General features: G+C 66.6%; 2 protein-coding genes across 2 annotated transcripts; both read left to right on the forward strand.

Moving 5' to 3' along the window:
* Positions 1-567: 567 nt before the first annotated feature.
* Positions 568-4,927, forward strand: TM6SF2 (transmembrane 6 superfamily member 2). The gene is made up of 10 exons (XM_040086476.1): positions 568-656; positions 1,282-1,388; positions 1,583-1,680; positions 1,928-2,031; positions 2,438-2,520; positions 2,604-2,728; positions 2,820-2,921; positions 3,360-3,452; positions 3,529-3,648; positions 4,721-4,927. The coding sequence occupies exons 1-10, from the start codon at positions 568-570 to the stop codon at positions 4,925-4,927; spliced, it is 1,128 nt and encodes a 375-aa protein (XP_039942410.1).
* A 1,631-nt stretch (positions 4,928-6,558) lies between these two features.
* HAPLN4 (hyaluronan and proteoglycan link protein 4) lies at positions 6,559-11,652 on the forward strand. Its single transcript, XM_040086469.2, has 5 exons — positions 6,559-6,652; positions 7,715-7,820; positions 8,789-9,151; positions 10,107-10,409; positions 11,306-11,652. Exons 2-5 carry the CDS (start codon positions 7,715-7,717, stop codon positions 11,623-11,625), a joined length of 1,092 nt encoding a protein of 363 aa, XP_039942403.1. The 5' UTR covers positions 6,559-6,652; the 3' UTR covers positions 11,626-11,652.
* Positions 11,653-11,658: the final 6 nt, after the last annotated feature.

Here is an 11,658-nt window from a genome sequence, read left to right on the forward strand (position 1 = left end):
CTCTGTCCCGGTGTCCCTGTTTCCCTGTCCCTCTGTCCCCGTGTCCCTGTCCCCTGTCCCTGTCCCTGTCCCTCTGTCCCCTGTTCCCTGTGTCCCCATGTCCCTGTCTCTGTCCCTGTCCCCATGTCCCTGTCCCTCTGTCCCCGTGTCCCTGTCTCTGTCCCTGTCCCTCTGTCCCTGTCCCCATGTCCCTGTCCCCTGTCCCATGTCCCTGTCTCTGTCCCCTGTCCCTCTGTCCCCTGTCCCCATGTCCCTGTCCCTGTCCCTCTGTCCCCCTGTCCCTGTCCCTCTGTCCCCGTGTCCCTGTCCTGTCCCTGTCTCTGTCCCATGTCCCTGTCCCCTGTCCCCGTGTCCCTGTCCCTGTTCCCTGTCCCTGTCCCCATGTCCCTGTCCCTGTCCCCTGTCCCTGTCCCCTGTCCCTGTCCCTGTCCCTGTCCCCATGTCCCTGTCCCTCTGTCCCTGTCCCGGTGTCCCCATGTCCCTGTCCCTGTCCCCGCGCGTTCCGGGCGCTGCCCGGGGCGGTTCCGGGCCGAAGTCCGCGGCGCGGGCGCTGGCGGCGGGGCCGGGATGCAGCTCCGGCCGGGCGCGGCGGCTCTGGCCGCCCCCCTGCTCGCCCTCCCGGCCACCCTGGGGGCCAGCGCGGCCGCCTCCCTGCAGTGAGTGGGGACCCCCGGGACCCCCGGAACGGGAACGGGGACACTCCGGGACCTCCGGGAACGGGAATTGGGACACCCCGGGACCCCCGGAACGGGGAATGGGAACGGGAACGGGGACACCCCGGGACCTCCGGGAACAGGGACACCCCGGGAATGGGGACACCCCGGGACCTCCGGGAACGGGGAATGGGAACGGGAACGGGAACGGGGACACCCCGGGACCTCCGGGAACGCGGACACCCCGGGAATGGGAACGGGAACGGGGACATCCCGGGACCCCCGGAACGGGGAATGGGGACTGGGAATGGGGACTAGGAATGGGAACGGAGACACCCGGGACCCCCGGAAGGGGAAACGGGAATGGGGAATGGGAACAGGAACGGGGACTGGGGACAGGGACACCCCAGGACTCCCGGGAACGGGGAACGGGAATGGGGAATGGAAATTGGGAATGGGGACTGGGAATGGGGAGAGGGGACCGGGAACGGGGACACCGAGAGACCCCGGGAACGGGGAAAGGTGAATTGGGAATGGGGAGCGCGGAGCGGGGTCCTGCCCGGGGGAATGGGGCTGGGAGCGGCCCCGCTGCTCCGGAACTGGGATCAGGCTGGGATCGATCCCGCAGCAGCCCCGCAGCGTCGGCCCTGGTGGTGACCCTGGTGCTCCTCGGCCTCGTCTCCTTCCTCATCCTCACCGGCAGCATCAGCCTCTTCCAGGACCCCCTGTACTGCGGTGAGACCCCGCGGGGGGCTCGGGGTCTGGGGAGAGCTGTGGTTGTGGGACCCCCATGGAGAAGGATCTGGGATTTGGGGGGAGCCGCACGGAGCAGGGATTTGGGGTTTGGGGTTCTGGGGATCTGTGGACCCTGCACGGAGCAGGGATTTGGGGTTTTGGGGACCCCGCACGGAGCCCCTGGCTCTCGGCAGTGTTCGTGGTGTTCTCCTTCGTGTCGGCCGTGGATCTGCTGATCGCGCTGGAGGAGGACGGGATCATCTCGGGCTTCAGCCAGCTCTTCGTGCGAGAGGTGCCGGCCCCGCCCGCAGAGCCCGCCCGGGACACCCCCGGGGTGACCCCCCGGTGTCCCCACCCGCGGTGGCACCGGGTGTCCCCTCCCGGTGTGACCCGGTGTGACCTGCTTTCCTCCTCTGTCCCCGCGGTCCCCTCGTGTCCCCTCTGTGTCCCCTCTGTCTCCGCTGTCCCTGTCCCTGCTGTCCCCTCTCTGTCCCCCCCGTGTCCCCTCTGTCCCCTCTGTCCCCGCCGTGTCCCCCCAGGCCGATCCCCACCTGCGCACGGCTCACGGGCTCCTCACCTGTTACTGGGACGGCTCCGTGCACTACGGGCTGTGCCTGGGGCTGGCCGCGGCCGCGGGGAGCAGGTGGGCACGGGCTGGAGAACCCCCAATTTCCTGAGGAGGGGGCTCGGGGAATGGCGGAATCCCAAATTTCCTGGGGAGAGGACGCGGGAGGTGGGAGAATCCCGAATCCCTGAGGAGGGAGCTCACGGTGGTCCCGAGAGGGTTCAGAGGGGTCGAAAATCCCGAATTTCCTGAGGAGGGGGCTCGGGGGTGATCCCGGGTGGACTCAGGCGGCTCCGGGGGAGGCTGGAAAATCCCGAATTTCCTGAGGGGGGAAATCCCAGCGCTCCAGGGGGGGTTGAAAATCCCGAATTTCCTGAGAAGGGGGCTCCTGGGGTGGGTGGAAAATCCCGAATTTTGAGGAGGGGGCTCCTGGGGTGGGTGGAAAATCCCGAATTTTGAGCAGGGGGCTCCGCTGTCCCCGCAGGAAGAACTACCGGAGCCTGGGTCTCTTCTGGCTGGGCTCGCTGCTGATGAGCGCCGTGGTTTTCCTGCTGGGAAATCTGATCGGTAACGGGCCAGGGGAGGAGGAGGAGGAGAGGGAGGAGGAGGAGGAGGAAGGCTCCGTGCCCACCCCGCGCTCTCTCCCGCAGGGAAATACAGCCCCGAGCTGAGCCCGTCCTTCCTCCTCAACCTGCCCTTCCTCCTCCTCCTCACCTGGGCCGGCCGCCGGCTCCTCCAGCAGCCCCGGGCGCTGCCCAGCCTCAGCCCCGAGAAGGTGAGGCCGGGGCCGGGGGGGTTTTGGGGGGGCTGCTGCTGTCCCGCGGCTGGATCGGGACCCCCCCGAAATCCCGAATTTCCCGGCCCAGATCGCAGAGGAGCAGAGCAAACCTCTCTACCGGCGGCCCCAGGACGCGCTCCTCATCCTCATGCTCATCCTCACCGCCGCCTTCACCTTCTTCAGGGGGCTGGTGAGCGCTGGGAGGGGAGGGGGGGGCTCGGGGGGTCCTGGAGGGGCTCGGGGGGCTCTTGGAGGATCTCTGGAGGAACTTAAAGAGGCTCAAGGGGTTCTGGAAGGTCTTGGGGGGCTTCTGAGGGGGGTCGGGGTGGTCCTGGAGAGGAGTCAAGGTGGTCCTGGAGGTGCTCTGGGGGGTTCTTGGGGGTCTCAGGTGGTCCTGGAGGATCTCGGGGGTCCCAGGGGTGATCTCGGAGGTCCCAGGGGTGATCTCGGAGGTTCCAGGGGGATCTCGGGGGTCCCAGGGGTGATCTCGGGGGTCCCGGCGGGATCTCGGGGGGATCTCGGGGGGTTCTCGGAGGTCCCAGGGGGATCTCGGGGGTCCCGGGGGGATCTCGGGGGGATCTCGGGGGTCCCGGCGATCCCCTGCCCGGTCCCCCCCGTGCCCCCTCAGGTGGTCCTGGACTGCCCGGCCGATTCCTGCTTTGACTACACCTACCTGCACGAGCCCTACCTGCGCGACCCCGTGGGGTACCCCAAGGTGCAGGTGAGGGCCGGGGGCGGCGCGGGACCCCCGCGGGGGCGGCCGGAGCCGCCGGGGTGACGCCGCCGTGCCCCCGCAGATGCTGATCCTCCTCTTCTACCTGCTGCCCTTCCTGCTGCTGGCCATCCACGGCCTGGCGCTGCCCGGCTGCTGCTGCCTGCCCGACTGCAGCCTCCTGTGCGCGGGGGCCGTGGCGCAGGTGGGCACCCCCAAACGCTGCGGGGAGTCCCGGGGTCTGGGGGGGAAATCCCGGGGTCTGAGGGGGAAATCCCAGCCGGGAGGGTCTGAAATCCCGGGATTTGGGGGGGAAATCCCAGGATTTGGGCGGGAAATCCCAGCCAGGTGGGTCTGATATCCCGGGATTTGGGGGGGAAATCCCAGCCGGGAGGGTCTGAAATCCCGGGATTTGGGGGAAATTCCAACAGGCAGCCCCAAAATCCAGGGATGTGGGGGAAAAATCCCAGCCGGGGATCAATGAAGGGCTGGGGGCTGGGGTTTGGGGTGCAGATCCTGGTTTCAGGGTGCAGATCCCGGTTTTTGGCGTGCTGATCCCAGGTTTGGGGTGCAGATCCCATTTTTAGGGGTGCTGATCCCAGTTTCAGGGTGCAGAACCCAGTTTTTGGGTTGCTGATCCCAGTTTTTGGGTTGCTGATCCCAGTTTTTGGGGTGCTGATCCCGGTTTCAGGGTGCAGATCCCGGGTTTTGGGGTGCAGATCCTGGTTCCGGGGTGCAGAGCTGCAGCCGCAGCAGAGCATCTGCCCTGGCTGATAATTGCTTTGGCCTCGGAGGATTTGGGATTGTGGGACACGAACGGGATGGAGAGAGCCGGGCTATAGATAGGATGGGCTGGAGCCAGAAACCCCTTTGAGGTTTGGGATCTGCACCTTTAGGGTCGGGGGGCTGCACCCTTTGGGGTCAGGGTTTTGCCCCTTTGGGACAGGGATTTGCACCTTTTGGGGTCAGGGTTTTGCACCCTTTGGGACGGGGATTTGCACCTTTTGGGGTCAGGGTTTTGCACCCTTTGGGGTCGGGATTTTGCACCTTTGGGGTCAGGGTTTTGGCTCTTTGGGGTCAAGGTTTTGCACCCTTTGGGGTCAAGGTTTTGCACCCTTTGGGGTCGGGGTTTTGGCCCTTTGGGGTCAAGGTTTTGCACCCTTTGGGGTCGGGATTTTGCACCTTTGGAGCCGGGGTTTTGCACCCTTTGGGGTCGGGGTTTTGCCCCTTTGGGGCCGCTCCGCTCTCACCCCGCTCTCACCCCGCCGTGCCCGCAGGCTCAGTTTGCGCACCTGGGCTCCTCGCTGCACTCCCGCACGCCGTTCCCGTACCAGACCCCGGACGAGGTCCTGGGGAGTTTCCTGGTGTCCAACGCCCTGTACGCGCTGTGCCCGGGGCTGCTGGCGCTGCGCTGCCTGCGCTCCCCGGCCTTCTTCCTGCCCCGCGCCCGGCCCGGCCTGCGCCCCGAGAAAAAGCACCAGTGAGGAGCGCTGCACGTCCTGGGGCTGCTGTCACCGTCCTGGGGCTCCTGTCACTGTCCTGGGGCTGCTGTCACCGTCCTGGGGCTGCTGTCACCGTCCTGGGGCTGCTGTCAGTGTCCCAGGGCTGCTGTCACCGTCCCGGGGCTGCTGTCAGTGTCCTGGGGCTCCTGTCACTGTCCCGGGGCTGCTGTCACCGTCCCGGGGCTGCTGTCACTGTCCTGGGGCTGCTGTCACTGTCCCGGGGCTGCTGTCACCATCCTGGGGCTGCTGTCACTGTCCCGGGGCTGCTGTCACCGTCCCAGGGCTGCTGTCCCCATCCCGGGGCTGCTGTCACCGTCCTGGGGCTGCTGTCACTGTCCCGGGGCTGCTGTCACTGTCCCAGGGCTGCTGTCCCCATCCCGGGGCTGCTGTCACCGTCCTGGGGCTGCTGTCACTGTCCCGGGGCTGCTGTCACTGTCCCAGGGCTGCTGTCCCCATCCCGGGGCTGCTGTCAGTGTCCCGGGGCTGCTGTCACTGTCCCGGGGTGGCTGTCACAGTTCTGGGGCTGCTGTCACTGTCCCGGGGCTGCTGTCACTGTCCCAGGGCTGCTGTCCCCATCCCGGGGCTGCTGTCAGTGTCCTGGGGCTGCTGTCACAGTTCTGGGGCTGCTGTTCCCACCCCTGGGGTTTTCTGTCCCCACCCCAGGGGATCCCGCCCGGTGCCTCTCACCCCGCTCTGAGGGCTGGGACCAGAGGTGCTCCCAGAAATGTCCCCAGAAATGTCCCCAGTGTTCCCAGAGTGTCCCCAGAAATGTCCCCAGTGTCCCCAGAGTGTCCCCAGAGTGTCCCCAGAGTGTCCCCAGGGATGTTCCGATCCCCAGAAGCTGTGGGGACCTCGGGATGCTGCGTGGGGACGTCGGGGCTCCTGGAGGTCCCAGTGGCTCCCAGTGGCTCCCAGTGGCTCCCAGTGGATCCCAGTGGCTCCCGGTGGATCCCGGTGGCTCCCGGTGGATCCCGGTGGTCCCGGTGCCCCGGGCGGGCTCAGGGGTGGGGACAGCGCAGGGTGACACAATAAAGGAGCCGATGTTCGCTGCCAGCCGCGTCCCCGCGTCCCCAGCGGGGTCCCCCCGCGCCGGGCGGGCACCCCGCGATCGCCGCCGCTGCACCGCGGGGCTTTGGGGGGCTGGGCCGGGGTCCCGGGGGGTGCCGGGGCCCGCGGGTGGGCTCGGGGTGGGTGTGGGGGGATTTTGGGGGGTGGGCACACCCGGGAGGGCGGCACCGGGGTTTGGGGGTGGTACCGGAGTGTTTGGGGTGGCACCGGAGTTTGTTGGGGGTGGGCACACGACAGGGGGAGGTTCCGCGGTTTTTGGGGTGGTTCCGCGGTTTTTGGGGTGCCCGGGCTGGGGCTGGCTGGGCGCAGCCGCCCTCTCGGTGCCCGCGGCGGGGATCGACCGGCCCCGGCTCCTCGTGCCCCGCGCGTTCCCCACCCGCAGCCCGCGGGTCCCGGGGGTCCCGGAGGTCCCGGGGGTCCCGGGGAACACCGGGCGGGCCGGTGACCTTGGCGAGCGGCCGGCCCTGCGCAGCGCCGGGAGCCGGGGCAGGGCCGGGCCGAGCTCCCGGTGTCGCCCCTGCGCGGAGCCGCGCCGGCAGCACCGGAGGAGGCACCGGCAGCAGCGGAGGAGGCACCGGCAGCACCGGAGGAGGCACCGGCAGCACCGGAGGAGGCACCGGCAGCAGCGGCGGGCACACGGTGAGTGCGGGGCTGCGGGCGGCACCGGGACCCCCGGGAGCGGCCGGGGCGCCGCGGGCGGGGGTCGCTGTTTGCGGGGCGGTGTCGGGCCCCAGGCTCCCCCCGCGCCGCGCTGTCCCCGCCCGGGCACCGGAGTCCCGCAGCCCCGGGGCCGCCGCCGCCGCAGTGTCCCGCACTGCAACACCGGAGCGCCGCAGCCGCTGCCCCGAGCGGCGCCGCTGCTTCTGCCCCCGCAGCCGCTACCGGGACCCCCGGGGGGGCTTCAGCCTCCCCCTGCCCCGCACCGGGCGCCGGGACCCCCGTGCGGGGGGAGCCCAGAGCCCCCAGACCCCGCACCGGGCACCGGGACCCCCGTGCGGGGGGAGCCCGCTCCATCTGCCCGCGCACCGGGCACCGGGGCTGCTCTGCTCGCTCGGGGGTCGGGAACGGCACCGGGACCCCCGGGGGGCTGCTCCGAGCCCCCAGACCCCGATCGGGCACCGGGACCCCCGGGGGGCTGTGTCCCCCCTGCCCCATCCATCTCCCCTGCCCGGGGCCGGCATTGGGGGCGCCCCAAAAGCGGGGGGCTCAGCGCCGCAGCCCCCCAGGAGGGCGAGACCCCTCCCCACGCCCCCTCCGCGCTGTCCTTCACCCCGGGGGGGTCTCGGGGGTCTCGGGGGGCTCTGCCCGGCCCGTGCCGGTCGGTTCAGGTTCCAGAGGTGCCATAAATAACTCGGGAGATCCGCTGCGGCTGCCGCGGAGCGTTCGTCCTGCTCCGGGGGGGGAAACGCGCTTCGAGGGGTTCGGGGGGCTCCGTTTGGGGCTGGGAAAGGGGGAGATCGCTTTCTTGGGAGCTCTGAGGGCGCAGCTTGGGGGTGCCAGGGCTCGGCCGGACCCCGCGCGGGCTCCCAAATCCCGGAGCAGAACCCCCTGGAGTTCGGGGCTCCCTGCCGCCCCAAACCCTGCACCTCCCAGAACTCCTCAAAGCCGGGGGTCCCTGCGGGGTCCCGGGGGGCGGAGCGGGGGCTCCCCTCATCCCCGGGGGGGTTTGGGGGTGCTGAGGGCGCCGCTGTCCCCCCCCAGATGCGACCCCCGAGCCCCTGGGCCGCGCTGCTGCTCCTGGCTGCCCTGGCGGCCCCCGAGGCGCTGCCCAGCGCCCGCGGCAGGAAGAAGGTCGTTCATGTGATGGGTGAGTGGGGCCGGGCCCTGCCCTGCCTTTGGGGCGGGTTCGGGGCCGGGGGAACCGCCTGCGGCCGGGGGGGGTGGGTTCGGTCCCATCCGAGCTCTGCTCTGGAGGGCTGGGACAGGCCCGGGGCGTCCCGAGGAGTTTGGGGTTGGCAGAGTCCCGCAGAAAAGGGGAATGGCGCCCAAAATGTGTCCCCACAGCGCCGTCCTGCTTTACCCCTAAAAGAGAGGAACTTCATCCCGAAATCCCCATCCTGCTTTACCCTAAAAGAGAGGAATTTCATCCCGAAATCCCCATCCTGCTTTACCCTAAAAGAGAGGAATTTCATCCCGAAATCCCCATTCCGCTTTACCCTAAAAGAGAGGAATTTCCCCCAAAGCTGTCCTCACATCCTCATCCTGCTTTACCCCCAAAAGAGGAGAATTTCCCCCCAAAACCCCCACCCTGCTTTTCCCTCCAGGTGAGGGGAACAGATCCCAGAGGGTTCTCCCGTCCCGCTTTTCCAGCCCGTACCGTGTCCCGGGGGCGGTGGGGGTCCGTGCCTGTCCCTGAGGGTCAGTGACTGTCCCTGGGGGTCAGTGACTGTCCCTGGCGGTCCGTTCCCGTCCCCGTGCCTGTCCCCGTTCCCTTCCCTGTGTCCCGGGGCCGTGGAGGTCCGTGCCTGTCCCCATGCCTGTCCCCGTCCCCGTGTCCCCGGGGCTGTGGGGGTCCGTGCCTGTCCCTGGGGGTCAGTGACTGTCCCCATGTCTGTCCCCGTGCCTGTCCCCGTGCCTGTCCCGGTGCCCCCGGGGCTGTGGGGGTCTGTGCCTGTCCCCGTGCCTGTCCCCGTGCCTGTCCCGGTGCCCCCGGGGCTGTGGGGGTCTGTGCCTGTCCCCGTGCCTGTCCCCGTGCCTGTCCCCGTCCCCGTCCCCGTGCCCCCGGGGCCGCGGGGGTCCCGCGGGTCCCCTCCTGAGCCCGTGTCCGTCCCGCAGAGGGTGACAGCGGCGCCGTGGTGGTGCAGACAGCGCCGGGCAAGGTGGTGTCCCACCGCGGCGGCACCATCATCCTGCCCTGCCGCTACCACTACGACGTGTCCGCGCACGACCCGGCCGAGATCCGCCTCAAGTGGACCAAAGTCACGGAGCCCATGGCCTTCGTGGACGTGTTCGTGGCCCTGGGCCAGGCGCGCCGGGCGTTCGGGTCCTACCGCGGCCGCACCGAGCTGCAGGAGGACGGCGCGGGCGACGCGTCCCTCATCATCCGCAACGTCACGCTGCAGGACTACGGGCGCTACGAGTGCGAGGTCACCAACGAGCTGGAGGACGACACCGGCGTGGTCAAGCTGGACCTCGAAGGTGCCCGGGGAGGAATTCCCGGGGTTTGCGGGTTTGGGATTCCCGGGGTTTGTGGGTTTGGGATTCCTGGGGTTTGTGGGTTTGGGATTCCTGGGGTTTGTGGGTTTGTGGGTTTGGAATTCCCAGGGTTTATGGGTTTGGAATTCCCAGGGTTTATGGGTTTGGAGTTCCTGGGGTTTGTGGGTTTGGAATTCCGGGGCTTTGTGGGTTTGGAATTCTGGGGGTTTGCAGGTTTGGAATTCCGGGGCTTTGTGGGTTTGGAATTCTGGGGCTTTGCGGGTTTGGAATTCCGGGGCTTTGCGGGTTTGGAACTCCGGGGCTTTGTGGGTTTGGAATTCTGGGGGTTTGTGGGTGCTGTGGTGGGGTTTTATCGGCGGGGAGGGTTTGGGGTTTGCGGTGGAGGCTCGGAAGGCGCCGGAGCACAGGGGTGTGGCGGGGGGAAAAGGCCTCTGTCAGGGGTTCAGAGGTGGCAGAGGGGGCGAACACGATTTAGGGGGTTCAGAATCTCCTGGAATCCAGCCTTCCCTGCCACCCAAAACCTGGATCTCCCAAAACTCCCTGCAGGGGGACGATGAGCCGGATTTTCCATTCTCCCAACCACAATTCCCATTTTCCCGAATCCCAGAGCAGAACCTCCCAAAATTGAGCCTAAAACCTGGATCTCCCAAAACTCCTTGAGGAGAATGATGAACAGGATTTTCCAGGCCATTCTCCCTACCACAATTCCCATTTTCCCGAATCCCAAAGCAGAACCTCCCGGAATTCCGGCCCAAACCTGGATCTCCCAAAACTCCTTGCGGGAGAATGATGAACAGGATTTTCCAGTCCATTCCCCGCACCGCAATTCCCACTTCCCCAAACACCCCAGAGCAGAACCTCCCGGAGCTGGGGCTCCCCTCTCCCCCCCGAATCCCCTCACACCCACAAACCCCCTCCCACCCCGGGTTTCCCTCAGGGGTGATTTTCCCGTACCACCCTCGCCTGGGCCGCTACACCCTCAACTTCCACGAGGCCGAGCGGGCGTGCCGGGAGCAGGACGGGATCCTGGCGTCGCACGAGCAGCTGCACCAGGCCTGGCTGGAGGGGCTGGACTGGTGCAACGCGGGCTGGCTGCAGGACGGCTCGGTGCAGTACCCCATCGCCCGGCCCCGCGAGCGCTGCGGCCGCAAGGACGCGCCGGGCGGCGTCCGCAACTACGGCCACCGGCACAAGGAGAGCGAGCGCTACGACGCCTTCTGCTTCACCTCCAACCTCAACGGTGCGGGGAAACCGAGGCGCCGGGGCGGAACCGGGGGGGTGATGTGGTGCTGCTGAGGGGGTTGAGGCGTTTTTGGGGGTTGGAATGTTGAGATTTTTGAGGCGTTTTTGGGGGTTGGAATGTTGGGATTTAGCCCCCCCCCAAAAAAATGAGGGGATTTTTATTTTAGATAATTTTTTTTTTTTTTCTTAGGCAAACCCTCTTTTTTAAAATCCAAAACCTTGATTTTTTAGACAAAACCTCTTATTTTTTAGCCAAATCCTCTTATTTTTTAGCCAAACCCTCTTATTTTTTAGCCAAAACCTCTTCTTTCTTATCCAAATACTCCTTTTTTTAATCCAAAACCTCTTCCTCCTTGGCCAAAATCTCACTTTTTTTATCCAAAATCTCTTCTTCCTCAGCCAAACCCTCATTTTTTCCAATCCATAACCTCTTCCTTTTTAATACAAAATCTTTTTTTTTTTTTAATCCAAAACCTCTTCCTCCTCAGCCAAAACATTTTTTTATCCAAAATCTCTTCTTCCTCAGCCAAACCCTAATTTTTTCCAATCCATAACGTCTTCCTTTTTAATCCAAAATGTCTTCTTCTTTTTTTTTTTTAATCCAAACCCTCTTCTTTCTCATCCAAACCCTCCTTTTTTTAAATCCAAAACCTCAACTCCAACCTCCCCAAAACCCCCTCGGGGGTCTCCACAGAGCTTCCATCCGCCACCTCCGGCCCCAAAACCCCCTCGGGGGCTCCCCAGGGCTGCCGCCCCTCAACTCCTCCGACCTCCCCAGAAGGCTTTTGGGGTTCCACGGGGGGTCCCATCCATCACCCCCTGCCCCAAAAGGGGGGGGGCCGTCCGGAGCACCGCTCACCCCTCCAGCCCTGACCCCAATCCCGCTTCTCCCAGGCAAAGTTTACTTCCTGAAGACCTTCCGCAAGCTCGGCTACGCCGAGGCGGTGCAGGCGTGCCGGAACAACGGCGCGGCCGTGGCCAAGGTGGGGCAGCTGTACGCGGCCTGGAAGATGCAGCTGCTGGACCGCTGCGAGGCCGGCTGGCTGGAGGACGGCTCCATCCGCTACCCCATCGTCAACCCCCGCGCCCGCTGCGGCGGCCGCGAGCCCGGCGTGCGCAACCTCGGCTTCCCCGACAAGAAGTACAAGCTCTTCGGCGTCTACTGCTTCAAGAAGGCCGGGGGAGACCCGCAGGGAGCCCCCAAAAGCGTGTGATCTCCCCCCCCCGGCTGGCGCTGGCCCCGAACC

This window comes from Hirundo rustica, chromosome 26 (assembly GCF_015227805.2).
Source record: "Hirundo rustica isolate bHirRus1 chromosome 26, bHirRus1.pri.v3, whole genome shotgun sequence".
Taxonomy (NCBI): domain Eukaryota; kingdom Metazoa; phylum Chordata; class Aves; order Passeriformes; family Hirundinidae; genus Hirundo; species Hirundo rustica.